Consider the following 25,582-nt stretch of genomic DNA (forward strand, 5'->3'; position numbering starts at 1 on the left):
CCTGGTGAAGAAACGGCTCTCCCTCCAACCAGCAGCCATACCATGTAACTCTGAGCAACCTCCATCAGCCCAATATTATTTTCCTCTCTTTCCCTTTCCTCATTTCCCCCATTTCTGAATCCTTGCTGAGTTGACAGATTTGTGGGGATGAAAGAGCCCAAGGTCTCTATAAGCCCCAGATCTCATTCCTGGGGGAAGGTAAAGTCAGAACCYTCTATTTTATGCACAGTTAGGACTATATTTCCCCACTTGCGCTGCTTTACAGTTACGTGCGCTGCATGGGACCTGCCATGTTACTGCAAGGGCACTTGTCCCTTAACAATACCGARAACACGCCGCTGACAGCGCCGGAGGCTGCGGCTTCCCCGGCGCCCTCCTCCTTCCCTCCTTCCCGCCCTCCTTCCCGCCCACGTCCTGACGCCATCTCGGCGCGCGGGCAGCGGCGGCCCCGGCGCAGCGGGGCGGTCGCGGCCATGTCCTTGTGGCTGGCGAGGCTGGGCCGGGCGGCGCGGGGCCGCGTGCGGGGCCGCGTGCGGTGCGCCCCGCGGCCGGCGGTGAGCGGGGTCCCGCGCCGGGGGAGGCCGCGGGCACGGCGTAGAGGCCGCGGGAAGCGGAGGCCGCGGGGAGGGGGGTTTCGAGGGGAGCTCGTCTACGTGAGGTCGCTGCTTCGCGCTTGACACGTTTTACCCCATTTAGTGTTACCCCATTTAGTGTTTACCCCATTTAATAGTGTTAAAACTATTATAAAATTATGTCTATTCATACAAAAAGCCCGGAAAAGCGACTCCTTGAGCGTAATTGAGTTAAGAATGCTAAAATCTGTTAACCTTGCCGTTATGTTTTCTTCCAGGCTGGGTTTCACATGAGCCCTAAGCAGGATCTGCAGTATGGCTGGCTGGCTTACATGTTGGGAGACAGAACCACTAAAAAGTTTGACAAAAACAGCAAGGTTTTTACAGTGGAGGGAAACTTGTCTTCTGGGAAGGGCAAACTCGCACAACAAATAGCAGAAAAATTAGGTAGGTCATATTTTGGGGTATGTCTTAATTATTTCTGTAGTGTTTTGTAGAATTTAATAGTGCAACTGTCATTCTTTAATTCACCAAACCAGCAGTTCTGGACTAGCAAAGTATTATTTCAGCAATGCCACTGTTATCCTGGAGGATTCATAGATATGGAGAGACTAAAATGTTGGTGAGGCTTGAAATTTTATTTCTTATGAGCTGTTCTCTCGCCACGTTCTTAAATCCGTTGAAGTCAGTGTGCACCTAAGATGTTTTTACGTGGAGTTTTCCTATATCAATGGTCTCATGTCATGAAAGGGAGTAGAGCATTGGAGGGAAAAACATGCTGCTTAGAAGAACAGCTTAGCGCTCATTGTAAAGAGCTAGGAAGGTAATAATTTCCACAAGGCTTCATCAACCTTGTGAGCTGATTGACCAAAGTGTTGTTTAGGTTAGCGGTATTTATTTAAAATAAGATGAATGGGGAATATTTATTATAAACAAGCAAAACTTAATATGTTAACATGTGTTCTGTTTTTTTTGTCAGGAATGAAATATTTCCCAGAAGCAGATATCCATTACATGGACAGAATCACAGGAGACAGAGCACTGCTGGATGAGAAGTTCCATGGCTTTTGTAACCTCGAGAGGTTTTACAGCGATCCCAAATGTCCCGATGGACACTCTTACCGCCTGCAGGCCTGGGTGTTTGGAAACCGTGTCATACAGTACGCCGACGCGCTGGAGCATTTGCTGAGCACAGGTTAGGTTTCACAGTACATGAGTTTTGCCTCTAAATTAACTTTTAAGTATGAGCTCTGTCTTTGAAATGCATACACTGGCCTGAAGTGTGTATGGTCTTGTACTGTTCTAAAAAGCAAAGCAAAAGAAATGCAATATAACAAGTTTCTACTTTCCTGAAAGATAAAAATGAGTATGTTGGAAGAGCCTCTGTTTCCCTAAGGTATCAGTTATACAGGCTTTTAAACACTCCCTAGGCTTTGTTCCTGAGAGCGGCTTTTTGGATTGAGCACTGCTCTGTGAGAGTATTCTTATAATTTTTAAATATCACAATTAAGGTGAGAGAAGCTTTTATACATCCCTCTTGCTTGTGCTTTAATCACTCTTTTTCAAAAAAAAAACAAACCCAAAAAACCATTAAGCAATGCTTATTAAATGTAGCAGTCATGTAAGGATAGGCATGGTAACTGAACGAATGGATCAGGCAGGCATGTTATACTTAATCACTATATTTGTGCAAGTGGAAAGCACTTATTCTTTTGTCTTATTTAAAACTTCCTAGAAAAATATTCAGAAAATTAACCGTGATAGCAGCACTATCTTTGGTCTTTCATGTTGTCACAAACAATCTTTTTGAGCCTTTCTTTCCTGGGACTTTCTTTCAATTGCAGGACAAGGGGTGGTGCTGGAGCGCTCTCCCTACAGTGATTTTGTGTTTCTGGACGCGATGTTCAAAGAAGGTTACATCCACAAACGATGTGAGTTATCTGCAAACAGAAGTTAACTTTGCCATAATGCTTGCCCTGAGTCAGGGAGTAATATTGACTTTTGAGCTATTAATCACAGAATGCTCTACGTTACTGATATGATAAAAGAATCCACTGGCAGAACCCCCACACTGTGGCCCTTTTGCCACACTCTCACCTTCCCTGTGTTTTACGAGAAGCTCTCTGCACAGGATGTGGAAAACTTAGGTTTCTCCAAACTTAAGTCAGAAATGAGTTTCCATTTGGTAYAAATAATTTGTTAAATATTCTTACATTTCAGTGCTTATGGATTCTCATTTTAATTATATTGCTTTTTACCTTTTATTTCTGGAAGATTGTTCAGCCTGAACTGCTACTTGAGGAAAAGCCTATCCTACACTTAATATATCCTCAAAGAAGAGGAGACCACAAATACTGTGGTGGGGAAATAATTTACTTGAGTGTAGAATACGCTCAACAAATGCAGAAGTGGTTGCAAATTGACTACCTAGTTTTATAATTTTAATGGAGTTATCAYTGCTCTTGTTCATTTATTTATTTTGTATATTTGTATGTGCGGCTGACCTAAGAGCTGTGCGGCTCTTAGGTCAGTACCATCTTTTTCTGTTTTTGTCTAGGCCTTGATCACTACAAGGAGATCAAAGAGATAAGCATCTGTGAATTTCTGCCACCTCACTTGGTTATTTATATAGATGTGCCTGTTTCAGAGGTACATAAGAGGATTCAAGAGAAAGGAGAGGTAATTTCATCTCTTAAAACCRCTGTTATTCTCCACTTACATCTGTCATAACCTATCCCTTTTGCATGAATTCCATAGGATTTGCTGCAGAATTCTGCTTCTGAAAAGCTTTGGTCCTCTTCAGACATTAGAACTGTGTTCATTGATGACTGATTATTCTGATACATTAACTCAAAAAAAAAAAAAAAAGAAAACAAAAACAAAACCCTTTGACCACTTCAGCCTTCTTTCACCTCTGATGTGAGAAGCTGTAACACTCGAGCACTCTGAAAAATCAGCCTGTGATGCGGCACCTGGCATGCCAGGAGTCACATCTACSCAACATGCTGCTTTCAACATGCTCTGCATTTCTCTCTGCTTCCTGAGTGCTGTCAGCTGCAGTTGGCTGCCTCCTTTTCCAGTTTTACTGCTCAGTTGCTTTTTCAGAGCTGCTGGACTGTTCACGTTAACGTGTGGGTTACTGAGAGAACAAATGCCCAGCAAGTTGAGTCAGTTCTGTGAAATTAAAAATTTTACTGCATAGTGCTTTCATGCTAACTCAATAGAACTGTCCTTTTTTAATCTGAAAGCTAACTTATTTTATAGGTGTTTCATCAGATAGAAAATCCAGGGAACTTTCAACTAATGTGATATAAAGTTAATAAGAACTGCAGTGTGCTGGTTTGCCACTTGTACAAATTCAGTCTTACRTAAGGTCAAAGTACGTGAATCTGCCTGTTGTTAATTTTGGCAATTGCAGGACACTGACTTTTTATTTCAAAATCCTTCGAGGCTTACATAGTTTCTGCAACTGCCTGGGCTTAATCACTCCCTGGAAAACTAACTTTTTGAGAGCTCTTTTGAATAGGACTTTTAATTTACACAGACTCAGGAAAAATGAGGTGATTCCCCTAACATACTGAAGTAAATAGGAAGAAAAGATTTCTTTTTTGCTTTGCTTTGGCATTCTTCTATTGAAACTGTTTTTTTCCCCTTCTTTCTAGATTCCCTAGACTATTACAAAAATCTTACTCATATGGCTGATTATTAAAGACTTTAAGGTATTAGGTGTGGGATAAAGCAGTGATGTCAGGAGAGTGCRAATCATTCCCAGGTCTCTCTAGATGTCTAGTGCCACAAATTCTGAACTCTCTGATTCTTTACACCTTCATCAATACGTGTGTGGTTTAGTGGATGTGTGGCTGCTAATAAGAGAGTGAGCTCTTGACAGCTGGTATAGCTACTTTAAACTCTCTGAAATCTGTGTTGTTGGAGAAGAATGGAAACAAACTTTACAACATTGTTCCTCTATTTTCTACTTTTTTTTAGACATATGAAAAAAAGGTGCCTACTGCTTATCTCCAGCACATTGAAGATTCATACAAGAAAACTTTCCTCCCGCAGATCAGGTTAGCAAACTAAACTGTGTCATCCAGTGAGTAAACACATTTTTGAGTAAAAATATGTCCAGACCCTAAAATCTCTGCCAATAGAAGCAAATGAAACCATGTCATACATACATTACAATATTGGAAGAATAAAAATGAAGGTTCTGTAGGTGTAACCTTTCCTGAATGCTATTTCTGACTCTACTGAGATTTGAAGCAGTGGAAGAGTGGTATGCAGAAAAATAAATTCATTAGACTTTTGTTAACTCATCTAAGATACTGCAAAGCTAATGAGTCGTGTACCAGCAGTACATTTCTTCATTCTGCTTGTCCTGGGGCATTACAAAATGTGTCCCCCACAGATGCCAACACAGGTGTCAGGCGAGTTGGAGCTGTGACCTAAGAGGGAGGGTGGGAGATTTTAGGACTGTCATCCCCCCGAGAGCAGAACAGTGTTGAATGCACCAGAGAGGAGGGAAATGCTGCATTTTCTTTGGATCAAACTGAGCCCTRGAAATACAGTGTGTTGTTCAGTGAGGCTAAATCCTAGGATGACTGGTCCTGCTGTGATTTCAACTCTCTCCCCTTTGGCAGTCCATGGTCAGTAGACTTGTTAGGCATCCTTGTTGGTGTAAAGGTTTGCAGTAGTTTGTCAGGTTCAGTCTTTGTGCTGAAGTCTGAAGGACTTCTTTCCCCTGAATATGGAAGAGTTTGAAGCGTGCAGAGCTTCTGCTTTGCACCTCTCTGGTCCTCACTGGTAGCTTGCATACTGGAGGAATAAACAGAAGCCACAGTTGCCTCTTAACTGTTGTTTCGCTGTTTTGCAGGATGACCCAGTACACTGTTTTGTGCCATGTTGTTAATTTCTGGATGGACAAGGAAGTATTTGATTCTTTAGTTCTTTAGGACAACCAAAATGAGGTCCAGACAGGCAAAACAGAATTTAATTTAGATTTTGAAGCAAATTCCAGGCCTGGACACTCTTCACATTAAGCTTATCCTATCTTGGTTTTTTTTTTTTTTCTTTTTTCCCTTCTTTTTTTTTGGGGGGGGGAGGGGGGGGAAAGGTCTTGAAACTCAGTAGGAAAATGGTTTGTTAGTAGCATTCCTGTTCTCTGATTTAGCTGAAGCATCTTGGCACTGCCCCAAGTGGAATGTCCTGTGTAATGTAGCTATCTCTTTTAAAACTGATGCTTCCTTTCTAGTTTGACCTTTTTGTGAATGCCTTTTAGTGTCTCCTTTGATAGTGGTTTGCAAGGCTGGTGCTGTGGCAGATATTGCTTAGTGTTTTGAACAGACTGCTTTTGTCTTTCACTGCATCTTCTTTCTTTGGGCCCAGAGTCTAAGATTACCAATGTTGTCTTTCATATTCAGTGTTGCTTCTCCAGAGCAGCTGTTTTTTTGTTGATGAAAACCCCAATAAACTGCAGAGGGYCAAGTTACTTGCTCTGCGCTCTTAATGTAATGGCCAGGATAAAGCTCTGCATTTGGTCAAGTCTGGCCTGTTCTTGCTGAGGACAGTTGAAATGGAAGATGTCAGTGTGCACGCTCCGCTGTCGGGACAGCTCCCTTGACAAGGATGCCATTTATCTTCTGCTGTTCTGTGACTGTGGAGAGTTGCATGAGCCTTTCTGCTTTTTTCCACACAAGTTAAGAACAATCTCTTTAAAGAATTCCCCATTAAGAGCAGTAGTTAAACTGCAGCATTGCAGAATCTCAAATGAGATGCTTGTYGTTGGCTCTGTAAGAGCTATGGGGTTCTCAAGAAGAAAAGGCACTCTATAAATGAATGTTTTTTTTTCCTCTGTTTAGAGATCCAACAACCTGCGTCATATTGCTTTGAGTTAGTGCCGGCCTAGGAACTAATGATAAATGAATTTAATCTTTTCTTTGTAATAACCTATGAGTATTAACATACTTGCTATAAAATTGAAAATCTGCTGAAGCTGTGGTTGTAAGTGGTAAGAAGTGCCACTAGGCTTCAGATAGGTTGGAAAAATTGTAATTGAGGCAGCTATACACACATGAAATAGAAACAAATGCATAGATTGGGGTGGGTGTGGGTTTTTTTATTTTTTTTTAAATTTTTTTTTTAATTTAATTTTTTTTTTTTAACTGAAACTGTGTAGGTACCACAGGCTATTTGTTTTTTGAAAACACTTTTGTACCAGGAAGGAAACAACTTGCAGATCTAATGGAGATTTTATTACAAGAACTCCATAAATATTCTAAATAAATACACAAAAAAAATTGAATACTCCTACTATTGTGTCTTGGAACTTCATTTTATTTCATTTTGGAGCAGGGCAGTGAGGATAGGCATAGCAATTACATCCTGTGAGTTGAAGATGTCTTCTCTTTGCAGTGAGACCAGTGAAGTTTTGCAGTACACCTCAGCTGAGGCTGAAGATGTGGACAAGGTAAGATTTTTGCAGCACATGTGTTGGCTGTAAAGCTGCCTTTATATGTGAAAAGACTTCTTGTCTTTCCTGTTTTGGTCTTGTCATCCTTTCTGGATAATCAACATGGCAATTGTCAAAGTTGTACCTTAGTGTTAACCATATGGCAAAATTGACTCTTTTTTTTTTAAGTTCCAAGAGCAAAAGGCAAAGTGTCCATCATTCAGTTTTTGTCTCTAATTGCTTTGTTCAGATAAGCTAGTTCTGGACCGAGCCAGATAAATTGCCATCTCATTGCCAGAAATAAATTACCTCCTAGTATGTAAGAGGACTAACCTGAGATGACTGATTCCTCCTGCTCCAGACTGTTACTTCCAGAGTAGGTGCAGCATCTTTGCCTTATTTCTGCAGATGTGCTTGCTAGGGGGATAATTGAAGTCTTTTGCCTCCTGGTAGTGAATTTTTCTCTGTAGGTGTTGCCTTCTGTCTAGCTAAAATTTCAGTGTCCAAGCCTTACATAATTCTGAACAGATTTTTAGTATCTCTTCCTGCTGTAGGGATGAAAGTTTCACACTGAACCCCTCTTATTTCCCAAATTCTGCAGTGGAGATGAGARTATCAGCTGCACTATGATTTTCCTTTTCTGATATGTTTTACCATTTTGAATGTTTTCATCTTCTCTTTCTTGCTGAAAAGCTCACATCCTTCAGGGGTCTGTTTAATGCTCTCTTTGCCTCTGTTGCAGAGGTGAAAAATGAGAGGCTGGTTATATTGCTTTCTGCTTGAGGAAATAGGCCCAGACCTTTACATATCAGTAGGTGACTCATTCCTAATAAGCTGGAAAGAGAGAAGTGTCAGGGTGATGACTTTAAGTTGGAAAACTTGCTATTTGGGGAAAGGGGAAGAACAATAGTCTGATTTAAAGTATATCCTATTAATGCAAATATTCTCATTTTAGCATTTGCTTACTATGTGCTGAATTTAGGGACAGTATGTATAATGGTGCTTTTAACAATATAATGTTACTTTTATAAGTTTCAGTACTGTGCTTAGGCTGCTTGTTCCAAGCTTGCTTTTTCTCTACTCTATTTGTAGTGACGGGAGGATAACAATTTCTTTTAATAGCACCCCCTAAACAGCTTATCTAGGAGAGCATCCTTGCTCCCTTTGGAAAGAACATGATCTGTATGGAGGTCAGTATATCAAGTTGGCAGCCAGGCAGTGGTGGCAGTGTGTTTGCTAAAGTCTCATGCAAATGGCATTATTTTGGTGCTTTTCCTTCAAAAATGAGCCAAGAAGTTATGCTTTGAAGCAGAATTTAAAATGTGCAGTTATGGTTGGCAAAGGCTGCAGGCCCGGAGCACACCTAGGTATCTTTGTAACTCACTCCATCCTTTTTTTCCTTCTTTGTGTTACCTGGTTTGCGGGCTCTAAGGCCCCCCCAGGTGAAAATCCTCAAGYCATCTGGTTCCAATAATTACCAGTTACTCCAACAGCCCAGAAAAATGGGGCAAGAATCGAAGGGAAATAGAGGCCACCTATGACATTACACATAGATTTGGGAGGGCACTTCCTTCTTGCTGTGGGACATACCTGAGAGCCTTTCTTGAAGAAGGAGTAATAACGAGTAATAAGAATTTTTTTTGTTAGATACAAAGAACAATTTGAGATTGGGTTTGCGGTTCTTATCGAGGAGGCTAGAAGAGAATAATGAAAAATTCCCTATTCCTGCTTTGTCAGCAAATATAGCCTCTAAGCAATACGAATGTCTCAAGTGAAATGATTTTTCARCTAGACATGTCTTTAAAGTACCTCCTCCTACCATAAAATGTAATACTGGTGATTGAAGGGACCCTCATAGTTGACTCTCTCTCTTTTGTAATAACTTTTTTTATTGCCCTTTCAGTTTAAGTGGTGATAAATGGAATTTAACATTCTCTCACGTACAGATTACCATGGATTTAGTATATGGCAAATAACAGCTTTTCCTTTATTACTTTATTACTGGCACCTGTTTCCTTGTTAACAGAACAACAGTTTGTCAACAGGATTTGGGTCCTGACCTAAATAGCTCAGGAGCTCTATTGATCTGTTCCTTCCAAGTTGTTTCAAGGTATTATCCCCACCTCAGGGATTTATAAGATAGCATCAGTGCATCCTCCCGATTTCCTTCAGATCAAGTCACTTGTGGGTAATTTCCTCGTGCTTGTGTTAAGGAATTATCCASTGTGCCAGCAAAGATGTGTGTTCTGGTGGAACCAGTCAGTAAATGGAGCTCAGATATAGTATTGATAACCCCTGAGCTGCTAGATCAGTGGTTTGCCGTGTTACTTGGGTGAGTCATCCTTGGTGCAGAGCTGTGAGTTCTGCCTTCACTTTCTGCTCAGGTGGTGTGCACGCACAAGTAGTTTTTGATGACCGATCCAAATGGGAGCCTCTGGGCTTGTGTTACTGCTTTATTAKGATATTCAAGCCTGAGATATTAATMGGTTTCCACTSTGTGAGCCCTGAGCACCAAGAAACAATTGCCACAAGGTGGAATAGCTAGTTTCTGGGTAATAAATTGCTCCTCTACCTTAATGAATGGACTACAGAACCTTTTGGGAGGAGAAGAAAAGGGGGAAGGGATGCACTAAATGTTGGATATTTTTGTTTCCTTCTCATTGTACTTGTGAGGTCTGGTCACACCACTTCTTAGTATAATTTTRTCCTCTGATTCCAGGTGATTGAAGATATTGAGTACCTGAAGTTTGATAAGGGGCCTTGGCTGGAGCAGGATGATGTTTCGTTCCATCATTTAAGACTTTAGTAAGTATAGTGCCTTTGAATAGCATAACACTACTAAGCATCAGAGCTCTGGGAAGTCAGTGACTAGACTTTTTCTTCAAGTATCTTTATATTTGCACTGTGGCTCTCTTCTTTATCAAAAATCAGGAGTGATAACAGGGTTTTGTAACCTGGGTGCTTGACATTATGATGTGGGTGTGCAGTTTTGCTGTTGCTGCTCCGTAATTGATGGACCAGAGACTGCAGGTGAATAGTTCCCCTTTGGTAAATGAATCAACAAAACTTGATAGTCATTTCCTAAGTGCTTTTCTAGGGCAGAGTGTGATGTTGTGGGTTTTTTTTTTTGTGAATTCTCCTGCTTCTAGATGGTCACAGTATGCCAAAAGATATGTAACTGCAAGACAGTGCTCTTCAGATTGGCTGTGTTCAAAGTGTTTTCTTCTAAAACTAGCTCAGTTTCTTATATGCTGAACTTTCTGTCCTTAACTATCTTTCAGCAGTYGGGAAACTGGCTTAAGAGAACAGAGGGAAAAGGAAATGGGCAAACTAGGCCAATTGGTGAAAAAGTTTGGTTTATTTGTTTTGTTATTGTTTGKTTTTTTGTCTTTTTTTCCTCCTTTTCCTAACCTCTAGTGTATTAGGAGGTTATAGGAAATTTAACCCTGATTTACAGAACGAAGTTTTGCAGTTTTGTCATTCATTTTTAATAATAACAAAGATAATTGTCAAGTGTATCATTTCAGATTGTTCWTTATGTTAAAAATCCTTGTCAGCCATATTGACTCTGAAGAGATAAGATTCAGATGGTAGAAAATGCATGGAAATGGAAACTCCRTGTTGGAATTGCACCCCAGAGYATYAAATGCYACATTCARGTGCTAGTTCATGAATGTTRAAGCTGACACAAACTCTGTACTCCATATTTTAGCCCATCCTTTGCATCTTCACATGCCAAAGTTGTCAATATTTCTTTTTATTGCCCTTATTTTTGCAATGTTCCAATAATAATAATAATAATAAAAAAAAAAGCTTGTGATGCCGTGGCCTCCGCAGGCTCTCAGATGTCCCATCCCTGTGTTGCTTTTGAGGTTGGCCTGCTTTTCCAGCGTGCTGTGTGCCCGTGGGCTGTCCTGCTCCATATGCTGGCACATGCTGCCCTCTCGCGGGTGCCAGACTGATGATGAATCCTGTGCTGGAGTGATTCTGGGATGGGGAGCCTGGTCAGAAAGCACTTGGCTGTTTGCCTGGTCGTGCTTGCTTGCTTTCCATCTCCCAGGGCTTGGCACAGCTCACTCGTTTGGACTTCGGCTGTTTCGGGTCRGATGTGACTTAAAAATTCTATGTATGCTGATCTGGGCTTTGCAATGGGAGGCAGTATATCTATAGATATAGATATATAAATATAGATATCTATAGATACATATTTTCCCGTTTCAGTTCTGGTTTGTTTGGCCCAGGGCAGTTGTTTTTTTAATGCCTTTCCAGCTCCTACCAGCATGCTGTTTGGAGGAGAAGGGATGAAGGGCAGGTGAGGATAACTTTCGTGTTAGATGGGGCCTAGTGTATGGAAACCCTAGCAGTACCTCAAAGTCCTTTGGTAGTGCAAATAGCAAATAAGCCAATCAAGCCAGTGAGCCGTCTCCTTCTAAAATCAGTTGCATAACAGCATTTTTCATCTCCCACCTCGCCCTCTTGTCCTTTCCCTCTTGCCCTGGCAGAAGTTCATGTGGGAGAAGCACGTTCCTAGGTCACTGCCCTTCCTTTGAGGAGACGTGGGACAAACAGGACAGGCAGGGAAAGAGGATGGCAAGGGGCCTCAGCCTGTGCCCTGGGTGCTTTGGGAGAAGAGATGAGAGTGTCCAGGGCTGTAACATAGTTCCAAGTCTGACTCTTTGACCAGTGTAACAATGGGAAAATCTCTAGCTAGTTGGGTTGTGAATTGTTTTAATAATGGCAAATTAAACCCCAATATTCCTACGTTATTAGGACTATGTAGTGTCTGTGTGTCCTCAGTTTTTCTTGACCTTTCGCATAATGCTAGGGGTAGATGGAACCTACTCTGAGACTTATGCAACTGCACTGTGAGCAAGCTGTGAGTAGGAAGTATGGTAAGTGCCAGAAAATAATGAACAGAGACAGTACTTTGGTACTGGGAAAGAGAGAGAAAACTAAGGATACTCCTCAAGTGCCTTTAGATGCTTCCTGCTGGTYGGGGAATGAGTTCAGACAAGCAAATGTGCTTTTGCTGTTGTGGCAAGTGTCTTTGCATGGTGCATTGACTTCWTTTTCCAAAGGATTTCTTAACATAAAAAGCAGTCCTGACTCTGGAGAAGGTATCTTTGGTACCTCTATCTTGCCTGGATGTTCTGTTAGGCATTATTTTTTTCAGAAGGGGGCAGTGGTTTTGTGAAAGAAATTAAGAGCAGCAGGTTTTCTGTCGCAGGCACTACGTACGGTAAGTTGTGCTTGGGAATTGTGCTTTGAAGTTGCCGTTTAGCATTTGGCTGAGATGCCTGAAAGAAGGGCCTGACTGCACTGGATTGGAGGTGTGTATGCATGTGTGCATATGCCCAGATAGGTTATGTCTGTGTTCTCCTGCAGACTTAAAATGTCCAGAACATCTGCTGCTATTTGGCAGAGCTCAACTATCCCATTACTATGGGACGCTGGGGTGGGAAGAAGGGATGCAGGTGTTTATTAACTGGTCAATTTGTGAATATTTCACAGCCTGTGCTGTTAAGGCTAAACTCAACAAGGTATTTAAAAATTGCCTGCCAGTAGCCTTATTTTAGTCAATGTTCTTAGCTTGTTTTCTTTCAAAGGGCCTTTTCAAGTTTTCTGGGATTCAGGAAGAAAATCCAAGTGCACCCATCTGGGGCAGCTTTTCCATCCCAGCTCAGTTATTCCACCCTTCTCCTCTAATGGGAAGTATGGGGGTGGCACATGGGAGGTCTGATGTTAGCATGTCCTGGAAACAGCTTTTCCCAAATGAYTAGAAAATATTTGACTTAATAGATATGAGGGCAAATAATACACAAGTTAGTAGGAAACATTTATGCTCATGTCCTCCCCCTCTTCCCTTTAAGAGGATTCTTGCAGTTCGTTACTGGTCTGGCCGCAGGGGCATGATTTTGCAGCGTGTGTCCGCTCACTGCGTAGCAGCATCACAGGCTTTGTGCATCAAGGGAAAGTGCATGTTCTGAAAGACAATTAATTCTGCCTTGTTTGGGGCATTTGCTTGTTTTATGTGCCCTGTTGCGAGCTATTTGTAAGGAAGTGCAGCTCCCTGAAATCTCATTATGCAATTGTTAGCCAAGCTCGCGAGTATCGAATTGAGGATGCAGCCCTTGTCCCCCGCAAGTTGGTGGCTGATGTATTTTTCCCTGTGTGTGTGTAGATGGCACTGTTGAGCTGTGCATAGTGCCTGTACCCAGAAGGTGGCTTTCTAGCAGTTTCTCAGACATTGCAAATTCAGGGTCTTGGAAAGTGCCRTTTCCACAAGCGTGGATTTTTGCTTGATCTTGGTATCTGTACCTCTCATAGCTCACTTGTCATAATCACTGTCACAGCAAAGGTCTGGTAAATTAGTCCCAGGCAGGACGTTACTTTCCTCCAAACCATTTGATTTGCCTCAGTGCAAGGTACCTAGTAAGTACTGATACATTTAGGGTGGGAATTTGGGGAGGAAGAGCATTAATGCGTGTGAGGGTTCATTTGTGAAAACAGATTGAACAGGAGGTAATTAAGTTGATGCAGCAAGAGAGTGTGTGGAACTTGCTGAAAGCATTGGCTTCGTTTTGCATATATGGGAATGCAAAAAGCTGGAGCTGCCTATGCAGAAAGTTATTCCCAGGAATGACAGAGTAACTCCAGGGAGGTAAAATGCAGTGGGGAACCCAAACATTTCAGCATGGGGGAAAAGGAGAGAGCCAGAATGTGTAGAAGAATTATTTAGCAGAAAAGGAGCTCTTGAATATTTGGTCAAACTCAGAGCTGTTGTTGCTCTCTTTGGGGCTGGATGTAGACTAACAATTTTCTTTTTCTCTATTTTCTTTCATTTCAGTGTTCAGGACAAGGATGGAGTACTAGATCCTACCACCGTCCCTGTCTACATTCCCGAAGTAACAATCGGAGGCACAGAGTTTGATAAAATCTATTACGAGTATCGATCGGTAAGTAATCCTGGAAGAGGAGCAGTAATCCTGGAAGAGGAGCAGCTGGACAGTAACTGTATGATTTCAGCTACAAAGGTGTGAGCGTATTGAAACCTGTCCTGTGCGTGGCCTGGCTGCTAAACCCATGCACATAGGTGCACGTTTCTAAGAGTAAATTATGGATTTGGGATCCCTACCTTTTTTGAAGTCCAGCTTCCACAWAAGAGGAATAACGAAGCAAATTGTTTTGTAAGCTGATTTTCTTCTTTTTGATCTTTAGATGTGGACTAAAGGATAAGTGCTTTTCGTTTGTTTTTGTTTTTTCCTGCCCCGATTAGTCTCTGACCTCTGCAATCTAAAATAATCCTTTGAGTCGAAGAAGAAAATTGGAAACCCATGGAGACTTCTAAAAAGAAAACTGCTCATAAAACCCTTTGGGAGGGGGGTGTTTTCTAAAGCAGGCTGAGGAGATAGGAGCATTACAGTGGCTCTCAGAGGAGCTGCTGCTTTAAATAGTGTGTTTCTGTTAGCGGGCACGCATCCAAAGCCTGTTGTGGCCCAGCACTTTCTTACACCTCATGCAGGCTCCCACACAATGTTTTAATTAGCTGCTTGCCTTTCTGCTTCTGGAGACAAGGGCTTCAAATGGACTAAGCCCTTAGTCCTATCAGGTGTTGCTTGGCTGGCAAGGGATCCTGTCRCACCAGGCCATGTTTTTCTTAAGGCCCAAGTATTGTAAGTTCTCATTAGGGAGATTGTGAAACTGATGCCAGTTGTTATTGTTTGGACAAACTTGAAATTGCAAGGCGGGGATTACTTTCTACTTTTTAAAATCTTCTCTGCCACTGTGGGTTTTTTTTTTTTTTTTTTTTTTTTTTTTTAAGCAATTCCTGAAGATGAAGGAATATGTAGAAATTGTTACCAACAACAGCTATCCACATAAGGAAAATACTGTCTTTTTTCTGCTCCTGTCAGTAGAACTAAAATGTGAGGTATAGTTTCCAAACAAGCCCGCAAAAACTCTTGAATTAGTAAATGCTTTTTTGAGTGGTCGCTTCAGAATTTCCTGTAGACACTCGGCATGATTTATTCCTGTGGCTGTGCAGTGCGGAGACTCTCTGAGTTCGTGCTGTTCAGCCTCATTTGGGTTGTGTAAGAAAATGTTCTTTGCGCTTCGTAAAAGAGGCTAAAGCTAAGGGTTAAGGTAGCAGAAAGCTCGTCAATATTACAGTTTATCTAGTGCCTTTGAAAGCTGCCTGGCTCATCCAAGGAATTGCTACCAGAACTTAATGCTYGGGGATATCACAGTTTAAATCAAAGCTGCAGGCTCAGACTGAGAGCGTTGGGAGCCCTTGGCTGCGCGGGACGTCTGTGCTGCAGCACGTGTGCCGGCATGAGCTGCTGCATGACTTGCCACCAGCGTGCAGCACCGTCTCGGCTAGCCCTGCCTTTCTTCTCGGAGATAATAGGCCCCTTTTTTTGGTTGAAATGTCACTTTGCAGCGGAGCAGGGAATTACTGAGGCTGCCCGACACACAGCTAGATGTGACCTCAGCGCTGCGCGCGGGGAGMCGGGCTGCTGGTTCTGAAAGGCTCTTCTTTCCTGAGCCTGCGGCAGGACGGTCCTCTTTGTGCTGGCAAGAAGCGGAGGATGCTGGATCACAAGCAAGCCAATTCCCAGGAAAAATGGGGACTTGCCTTGCAGGCGTAGTGCAGGCTTGCTCAGGCATAGGAATCTGAGTACCTAGGAAGGGAAATGGTGAATGTGGGTTACTCAGTTTGGTGGCTGTTGACAGATGAAATTGAATATTATCCACAGGGAGGAAAAACATCCTGCTTTTCCAAAATATAATCTTTTTGTAGGCATGTTTTCATGCCCTCATTCAGGAAAATACCATGCAAAGTGCCCCTGTCTTTTGGAATAAGAAGGGATCGTGTGCGTTTAATGAAGGGTTCTRTTGATTTGAGACTATCTCAGCTGCACTGTTTTTTCTGAGTGCTTTAACACTTGCTCTAAGCCTTCAGGTGTCTATTGGAGCCACTATTTAGAAGGCATCTAGCCAGGTTGATCTACCTGACCTCTTTTCTTTTCTCATCTTTCTGTAAAGCAGTGACCTGCAATGCTGTCTTTTCTCATTTACTTTTTTTTGTTTTTAATTTGAAAACAATCTTATTACTGAATAGCTTCTGTTCAGCCTTTAGCTGCTTCTTTGGTGTGAGAGAACCAGAGAACCATCTCCTGAAGCCAGTCATTTATTCCTTGTCATGGGACAGGTAAGAGATCTCTCATTTGTGAGAGAGATGCAAGGCCCCATGCGTGGTGGTCTCTGCCTTTTGTATAAAATTCCACAGGGATGGGTCATGACCTAAAAATAAAATGAGTTTTCTCTCTTTAGCCTTTGTAGTCAAGGTTCAGGCACAGCCAAGTGGAGATGATCAGAAGATTTAATTGCAGTGAGGCACTGGGCAGCCTGGGATGCTTTGCTTGTTCAGTCCTGGCCTCAGGAAGGATCTTTTCAACTTGGTGTCAGTAAGTCTGTGCAGGGTTGTGCCCAGTGCAAACAATGCTGAAATTTCCTACCTCTCATAAGCTACTGAAGAAAAGAAAGCTACAAGCAAAGAAAGCACAAAAGCAGCAGCTCCACCTACCTTTTTATGTTCTGAGATTTAAGTTCTTTGTGTTAAGATCTTCAYTTCCCCCCGCACCCCCCTAATTCTATTCAGCAAGTGACAGGGTGAGGACTCGTATTCAGAGGTTATTAGATCAACCAGTATGAGCAGAAGTCAGGATCATTTAGATCACAGGTCTTGACTGTGAGGTTGCTTGGTCTGATGAGGGTGGATTTCAGCCTCTGAAGCTTTGCCTTGTCGCTGTCCTGTGCACAGACAGGTACATCTATACTTCTGCTCCTGCATTTGCAGAGAGATAAAGATTTTAGGCTCACATGACATGTAATTAAAGACTTAATTATGGTGTAATTACATAACTTTAGTATTTCCGTGTGGGAAATGCATGCTTTTAAAGTTAGTATAATCTTTGCCAAGTAAATTCAGTGGTTTATGTAGGGGATTTTTTGTCCTCAGCAATCCTGTAACTATACATAAATCCTCGACCAAACAAGTAGACAGCAACTCCTTTGCTTTTCAGAGTTGTGTGCAGGCAGTTCACATTGCTCCTGCAGCTCGCAGGGCTTCTCAAATCCCAGACAGAAGCTGCGTTTTATTCAAATATTTCATTAGTCACAAGCAACTGGGGAGGAGGAGGAAATGTTTCCGGAGAACAAGATTTTAGGTACATTCATTTTTATTTAAAATCATGAGGTAGACACCTAGAGTTTTGAGATCTGTGAGGTGTATTTTTTTCATGTATTCCTTAAATTTCTCCTGTAGATCCTCTCTGCACTTGTGAGGGAGGAGGTGGGTTCTGTCTCCTCTCACCGTAAAATCATCTGGCTGAGTTGGGCAGTTTGGTCAGGCATTCACAAACTTCCAAAKATGCTTCTGGCAGGGGAAAAGTAGCCTTTGAGTCAGGTTCTGTAGATCCCTGAAAGGTAAGTGCGTTTATTCTTAAATGAAGTAACATTTTAGGACCTGTCAGACTAGTAAAGACTTGACTATTCTTTTTCTCTCTTTTTTCTTTTAATAACTGTTCCATCTCTGTGCTCTTTTCCAACCACACACACAATCCCAGCAGATAATGCTCCAAATTCTTCATGCTCCCTGTGAAGCTGGAGCACTTACGCAGATGTGCTTGCAGAGAAAAAGAAAACAAATGGGTCTATTTAACGGAATCAGTGTATTTAAATAATGTACTTATGCACTTCACACTCCCCAATGAGGTTGGCAGGTTCTGCTCCAGTCTCCTAGGGAGGTGAAGTAAGATTTTTCTTACATGTGGGCTCTTTTCTGCATATGTAAAAATGCAGCTGTGTGAGATTCTCATTCAAACCATYGCCTATCTCTTTACCTCTGAAAACTGAGCTGGAGAGCTTCGAAATGGCCTTTGGCACCTCTCCCCTCACTGCAGATAAGTGGAAATGAACAACACTTCTTTTACGCAAACTTGTGCTTCCTAAGTAAAAAGTTAAATTATTGGGTTGCTTATCACAAAGTCTCCTAGAGTCTGATTACTCCTGCTCACTGGTGAGAGTGATCTTCTTACTGGTGTTCACTTGTTTTCCCATTCAGATTTCCTTTCGAGGTGTGTTCGTTGCTTGGGATTTCTTTGAAGTACTTCTGTGAGCTAAAACTGTGCAGCCTGTTACATTAAACTTTACAGCCTGCATCTTATGCTCTAGGGATGTATTTTTTGTGTGTTTTCCCAGTCCTTTCCCTGAGGATAAGAGCAAGCTACTGGAGTATTCTCTCTAGTTTGGTGGAATTCTTTAAGCCTGCGTTTGTATACAAAAGAAAACCAACAAGTGTTTGGGTATGCAGCTCCTTCTTCATACAAAAAAGGGGTATACACCTAGGAGTTTCTTTTGTGTTAGAGCAAAGCCCGTATCAAAATCTTGTATCTTTTGTYAGCCCAATTTGTTTAGTTGGAAAACAAGAGAGTCGAGGATGTGCACCTTACCCTTGAAGCAGAAAGTTTGTGAGGAATCCTTTGAAGAATTTATTCCATGCTCTTGAACTACCTTCAAAGTTTCCTATTGCAGAGAGTTCCAGCTCCAGCGAGTGCATTTGCCTGTGTGTAAAACTTCCTTAATCAGTTTTGTCACCTTTCCATCTGCAGTGTTTTCCCTGAAGGTGGTGAATTAACTGCCTCTCATCCTTTCTCTATCCACTTATCCTTTTTTCCCCACCATCGAGCACTGGCTGCTTGCTGATCATTGGACACCGACTGTCAATCCTTTTTACTTCGACCCCTGCATTCCTTTCAGAACCCTTCATCGTTGTCAGTCTCCTCCCCTAAAACCTCCAGTTGTGTCTTGTTCTCAGGTAAGATAAACTTCAGTCATGCATATCCGTCATTGGAATAAATCAGACTCAAGTTACTTTATCTTTTTTCTATTTTATCCCTTTAAAATATTTTTATTTTTTTCTAAACTAACAATAAGATGTGGGCATCACCTTTTGTAATTTGCCTAGCACATACACATGTGTAAAGATAACTGAATACAGGTAAGACTAAAAGAACCTGAAGAATAACTAAAAGCTAGGAATTTTAAAGTTATTCCTGAAGGTTACCTGGAAAGAGGGGAGAATGGGCATGTGATCYGCTTCTCTCCTCCTCTTCCCCATCCTTCACTGCTCCTGCCATTCCTGCAGGTACAGAGGGAGCATTCAAGGTTTGTTCAGCACCTCTTCTCCTTTAGAAATGCTCTTGAGGGATTTAATGGGCAAGCAGCAGGATTATCCACCCAGAATATGGGGAAAAAATACACAAGACTTGAAAGACATTGAGGCCATCTCAAATCTCAGCCTTATTAGTTGGCATCTGTCTTGTTTTAGATGATAAAAAAAAAAAATGCTGTCCCAGGCACTAGGTGCCCATGTAAAGCAAAAAGACAGTAAAATTCCACTGGCATTACTGTGAAAGAAAACACTTTTTTTTTAATGAGAGCACATTTTCCCCCTATGAAACCTCAGTCCCGTTCTAAAATAAGAATGTGCTCCCCAAGGTAAMAGTGTTTTAAATAACAAACAAAGCTGAAAAACAGCTAGGAAGAGGACTTTCCATTAATGATTTACCTACTATTACTTTAAGCAATGCAACATAGAGAATGCTGTTGCAAGCCTCATTTTATGTTTTACCTGGCCAGCTGRAGTGAGTCAGCAATTACTAAACACTTTACCCAGCTTGGATGTCCTTGCTTGGCTTTTTCCTATTGTTGGTCTGTGCTCTGTAGTGGTTAATTGGAGTTTCTAACATTCTCTTCTCTAAGAAAAAAACAAGTATATTTTATTCTGTCAGYATGTGGAATAATCACCAGGGCAAGCTGGCATTGTGAATAAAAGCTGCGACATAATATTTAATTAAACTGTGTTGCTTGTTTAATCTTGGCTGCCTTGCAGGGGTAGAGATGTGCTGTAGGTTGTTCATGGTGCTTGCAGTTGTGCAAATTACAATTCACAAATTAATTTCTACAGATCTGATTCCTAATCTAACACAACTCTGGAAATAAATAGTATTAATCCTTCAGCGCTTCCCTTTTCAAAAGAAAGGTTTCTTTCTTTATAGGAAGGAGTAGGACAACATTCATTGAACATTTTCAGCAAACTATAATTGTTTTAACCTCAAATTCAGATATTCAAATATCAGAATATTCTAATRTCAGTTTGGGTACTTGGACTATAATGGATGTTAAGCTCATTAAGAATTTTGTTGCAGTAAAGAGTGGCAGCAATAGAGCTGTAAATGAGCATTTATCTGTGCAACTCCTTGGAAAACCAAACCCACAGACACCTTGAATGTAGATGTGTTTGGAAGGAGGTATCACCTCCCTTCCCTTCTTTTTCCTTCCTCTCYTCACCCCCCTGTTGCTCTGGAACATAATAACCCAACATTTCCAGAATGYAACTAATATATGAAGTTACCTCTTGTTAGAGTCTCTTAATTTTTTTAGCTATGTGCCAGCAATTAACGTTGACATTAAACTACTTTAAGGCAGGATTTCTGCAGGAAATAGCAGYAATCTTCTCTAATAGCGGTGGTGGTAGGTGCTATTATTATACTTATTATGAAGAGTCAGGAAAAGAAAGGATTTGTGTGTTGATGAATGAGCCCGTGCTTTGTAGAGTAATGTCTCTGTTTTTAAGTGCTCTTTGATCAGCACTGCTCAAAATGTGCTATTTTTAGCTCTAGATTATCTGTTAAGCGCAGCCATTAGTGGAAAGTAACACAGAAATTGCGGGGAAAAAGAATAATAACTCTTTTTGCTCTGGAAATCTTGGACAGTGTTTGGCCTAAACACTGACAGATGTAGACCTTTTTGGATAGTCAAAATTCTCCAAAGCTCTACCTATATGACTATAGGTGGGGCTAGTTTTGATTTTTTTTTTTTTAAGGATCTCAGCTGCATTGCAGAGCAAATGGGTGGATAAAGCTGCTTTTTGTTATCTGCAGCATATATTGTTTTACAGCTTTTGTTTTTTTTTAAATAATGTTAATAGTTTTGAGAGACATTTCTGTGGCAGAGTTCTTATAGAAACTGCTGGCATGATTTTGTGTTCATCTCTTTATCGATGCTCTCCTAAGGTTGGGCAGCTCTACCTTTGCAGGGTGAGGCTCATGTTGTTAGGACCATTCCCTGTGAGGTTGTTCTCGTGGCCCGCAGCTTGAGCTGCTCCTCAGGGCCCCTTTAGGCTCTCTCCAGGGCAGCACAGCAGACAGATTCCAATCTCAGTCACATCTGTTTCCCCGGAGTGGGGAAAACCTTCCTTGTCAGGCCTTGCAGGAGCTTGACCCTGGCTGCAGGGAGAGGGGTGACCTCTTTGGGTCCATTCAGTTGAATCTCTGCAGCTTTTGGCTTGACCAGTTCTGCTTCAAAGGCAAACATAATTCCAGCTTTGTGCAATCACAGTTTTGTGCATTCACTGTTACTTGCTGTTGGGGAAACCTGTTGGTATGATCCTTAGGTCTGTGGTGACCAGTGTCAGTGAAAGCCCCAAGGTTTGAAGGGATTTGTTAGAGCCAGTGTTTGATTCTGCGYTCACTCGCCTTGCTCCCTGGTGGAAAAATGTGTTGTGGTTAACAATTAATCATGCATCATAAGATGCTTTATTATTGTTATTAACGTGGCCATTGAGCTGCACCTCTTCTTTGGTCTTTCTCAAGTCTGTTTTAAAGCTAATGAGCATGGAGCAGTTCTGTGAATGTGGAAACCRCTTGCAAATGATGTGGCCTTGCTGACTTTCATTGCAGTCCTGACTGTGAAACAGGCTCTAATGCAGAAATCCTATGGCAAAGAGAAAGGTTTCTTCTGAGTACTTGCTCAGTCTCACCTTGAGACAGTCTCAACTTTTAGTCATGTCTTTTCTGGAGTGAACAGTTGACCTCTTCTGGCTACAGCACTGATGGTCTCAGTGCTTCCGTTTGACTTCCACCTGCTTCCTCTCCCTTTCCTTGTGCCAGCTGAGCAACGCTGGGAAAAACAGGCTGGGAACTTCAGCTGGGCCTAAACCAAGGATGAAGTTTGGGGTGTTTGCAGCCTTGCTGCTGTCCAGCCTGGCTCCCTGAATCCTCCCTTCATTCCCCCAGTCTCTTTGCAGCTCTGTGGGGTGTGTTTGGCTGACTGAGCTCCCTGAGTCACTGGGAACTATCCCAGCCAGCAGGAGTGAGTGGCTTCTCCCTGCACGCGGAGTGATGATCAAGTTGATTAATCTTACAGAAGGATCCAGAAAGCTGCAGAGCTGGTTTGGACTGCGTGGCTGGGAGATACGGCAGGACCTTTCCTTTCTGTTGGCATCAAGCTGCTTGGTGCGCTCAGCCACCTCGTGCACCAGCATTTTCAGACTTTTAATTTGGCTGTTTCAATACAAAATTAAACAGGGAACACGGAGCGAGCAGAGGGTTGGGCATGTTGGGCACTGCTGTTCTCTTCAAGGGATGGTATTTCGTGCGTTCTTTTTTTTTTTTTTTCCAGTATTTTTCCAAATGCTCCATATGTGCCAAAGAACAACTTCATCCCCTCTGGAATACACACACCTCATTCCACATTGTGCCTACATTAGGACAGTGTAGCAAACGTTGGCTTTGAAGGCCCCTTTCCCTGAAGTCGTGTCTGTTACTCGTACCTGATCTAGTTGCAGGGAGCAGAAATGCACCTGGTTCTGCTCGCAGGGCAGCGTGGGCTTTGCTTGCAGTGCCTTTCCCGATGAGTATTTGGCTATTTTGGAAGCTTGCCCATAACACATCCCAAAACTCCAGTGCTTTTGCCAAGGCCCACTGTGACTGATTGAGTAGGGATGAATACTTATTATAAAAATTGCTTTGATGTACTGGATGCCTTTAACCAAAGGCACATGGGGAATTTGTTTTGGACGGTGAATTTGGATTCTGTTGGGATTGATACTGCGCSTTTTAAAGGGGAGCAATTTACCCAGAAATGGAGCTGGAAATCCTGCATTTTCCCACGGAGCTTCTGTCGCTTTAATAATCTGGTTTACTGGGAGTCTCTTCGAGAATCAAAGGGACAATTACGTGCTGCCTGGAGAAGACCAAGGAAAGCTGTTTTTGTCCTAGAGCTAATGGATCCAGGCTGGTCACAGCAGGTTTGAGGTCTTCCTTAGCCCACCGCTGCAGATCTGTATGGCAGAGATAGTGCAGTCATTTATTTCCATCTCGCAKCTCCTCTTTGCTCAGCAGGAGTAATTCTGCATGGGGCTGCATGGTTTCTGCTGATATTTAGATAAGACATTAAAGACAACTCTAAATGAAAAGCTTTAGTACAACTGATCAGGAATGACTTGTAATGGCTCCTGACAAGGTAGGATGCTGTGTGTGCTGTGAAAGAGGWGGAAGACTCTTGTAGGCTTTGTATCTTATGTAAAGAAATGCCTTTTTTTAATTAAGATTACAAAATAACAGGCTTCACTCTGGGGTAAATAGCCATTTCTGTGGCCTAAATAGACATCGAGACCTGACCATGCTGCTTTTCACCCAAGCAGCTCTCTTAAGAACGATGGAGGTTTGAATAGACTAGTTTAGGGTGCTCCGTGGGGCAAGCGTTGCCTCTGTGCAGGTGTGTAGATGATTAGAGTTCAATTATTTGTAATAATTTTGATTATTTGTAATTTTAATAATTTGAAATAGTTTTTCAGATGATAGCTTATTTTTTTAAAAAGTTCTATAATAGCATCTTCAGACTTTCTCACAACCTTCATTTGCTTTTGGATGCCAGTGTTATATCTTGAAAATAAATACTGTCTTTTTCTGTCATTTGCTTATGAAGAACCATGCTGTTTCTTGAGACAGTATCCTAAAGACTTTTTAGTATTTTGGGTCATCATCAATACTTTCTAAAGAGGAAAATATTGAAATGCCTCTCCATCCGTTTCCTCAACATGACTCAGTTGAAAATAGTTGCCAAAATACCTGTTCYGTGTCCTTATTCTGTAGTTTAGAGGTTTTGGCTTTGTTACCCACTGGGGCAGAGCATGGCTTAGGTTTGTTGAGGCTGAAACTGCATTGACAAACGGTGTTGCTTTTGTGAAACAAGTTGGTAAGACGACTTAGATGGCAGCACTGGTGGCCAGCCCGAGGTGAGGCAGAGTCTTCTGCAGCTGCCCTGCTGCAGCCTGGTGCTCCTGGAGGAGCAGGTCCCAGCCTTCATGCAGGCTGTGAAAGAGAGGGGTCGTGTGAGTCAGTCCATCCTTCATCCATCCCTTCCCTCTGCAGCCTCTTCATTGGCTTCCTAGACTTGAGTTGTCCCTTGCATGGTCCTCTTGTGCTTCCAGAGAGACGTCTGGTGAAACCAGCCCTAACTCGAAGACTCTACAGGAAGGTTCCTGCTGGAAAGGCCTCYGTGCACCAGCTCCTAACCCTGCCCTGCTGCGTGGGCAGAGGTGAACTTGYGGGAGCGTGAAGGGTCTGTGCAGGAGAACTGCTGCTTGAAACGCCCGTGGGGTTCGGAGGCAGCATGTGGGGCTGCAGCCCCGCTCTGGGGGTGAGGGGGAAATTTGGGCAGGGGGCTCGAGCATTGTTTTGATCTCCCTGGTCAATAGTGGTTTCTGGCTTTGCTTGTGAAGACAGACAGCTATTGCTTTCTGCTTTAATGAAGTTAAGTTCAGCTCTTGAAAGCTAAATATGCAATTTCATTTGATCGGTTTAATTTAATGTAATAATTAACTCAGTATTTCATGCATGAAATATTTCATGTGTTTAATAATGTGTGCCTATTTTGGCGTGAGGCTCTACTCGCTGATTCCTGTGCTGTGGTGAAATCTCTTAGGGCCTATCTCTTGCTAAAAGGARGAACAAGGGAATAAAAGAGTAGAACTGTGTGAATCCAGATGTAAGATGCTGGTGCGTTGGTGAGATATTGGCCAAGTATTTAAGTAGTATAGTGTATTTTGTGGGTTTTCCCACCAGCTCTGCAGTTCAACTTTTTATTTTTTTCCCAAAAGGAACTGAATTTAAGTACTGACGTTTATTCTTCCCCCCCCCCAAAAAAAATACAGTGTTTCAAACTGGGCTCTTGCAGGTACCACGGTTTCTCTTTATAGAGAATCCAAAAGTTCAGTAAACAGTGAAGAGAAAAACGTTTCTGACTGAACTTTCTGCTTTCTCTAGCTTCCTGGTCGCAATTTTAAGAAAGGCTACAATGCTGATGCTGGTGACAAGTGGATCTGGCTGAAATGAAGTGAAATCTGCCTCGCTCCGAAGCGCCGACAGTGACCGGCAGCAGGACCCGGGTGAAGAAGCAGCCGAGCTCCATGTGCCAGCTCTGCATCACTTCTGTATAGAACAGAAAAAATGCTGGGTAATTCATTTTCCAGCTACCGAATAAAAGAATAGACTCAAAGCAAGTCTCTTCATTGAGTTTATTCCTCCCTGATGAATTCAAGGTGCTCTTCCTATGAATATTAGGTAGTATTAGTGATGTATTTGTGATCTGGCATTGCAGGGGCAAACTTAAAGCCCATGCTGAACTTCCTTTTCGTCAAGGTTGTGTTATGTAA

At 42.2% G+C, this 25,582-nt stretch overlaps 1 protein-coding gene across 1 annotated transcript; it reads left to right on the forward strand.

Annotated features, from left to right (window-relative positions):
* The first annotated feature begins 473 nt into the window (after positions 1 to 473).
* On the forward strand, positions 474 to 25,582 carry NDUFA10 (NADH:ubiquinone oxidoreductase subunit A10). Its single transcript, XM_026033721.1, has 10 exons — positions 474 to 554; positions 851 to 1,019; positions 1,552 to 1,767; positions 2,417 to 2,503; positions 3,130 to 3,251; positions 4,560 to 4,639; positions 6,984 to 7,038; positions 9,740 to 9,825; positions 13,868 to 13,976; positions 25,194 to 25,582. Exons 1-10 carry the CDS (start codon positions 474 to 476, stop codon positions 25,260 to 25,262), a joined length of 1,074 nt encoding a protein of 357 aa, XP_025889506.1. The 3' UTR covers positions 25,263 to 25,582.

The sequence above is a fragment of the Nothoprocta perdicaria genome, unplaced genomic scaffold (assembly GCF_003342845.1).
Source record: "Nothoprocta perdicaria isolate Ctin4 unplaced genomic scaffold, notPer1 scaffold_132, whole genome shotgun sequence".
NCBI classification, from domain to species: Eukaryota; Metazoa; Chordata; class Aves; order Tinamiformes; family Tinamidae; genus Nothoprocta; species Nothoprocta perdicaria.

Excerpts from the sequence above, each read along its gene's own strand:
- NDUFA10 (XM_026033721.1), top strand. The coding sequence starts at position 474 with ATGTCCTTGTGGCTGGCGAGGCTGGGCCGGGCGGCGCGGGGCCGCGTG. Across the intron at positions 1,020-1,551 it reads ACAAATAGCAGAAAAATTAG|GAATGAAATATTTCCCAGAA; the intron begins GTAGGTCATATT and ends TTTTTTTGTCAG. Across the intron at positions 4,640-6,983 it reads ACTTTCCTCCCGCAGATCAG|TGAGACCAGTGAAGTTTTGC; the intron begins GTTAGCAAACTA and ends TTCTCTTTGCAG.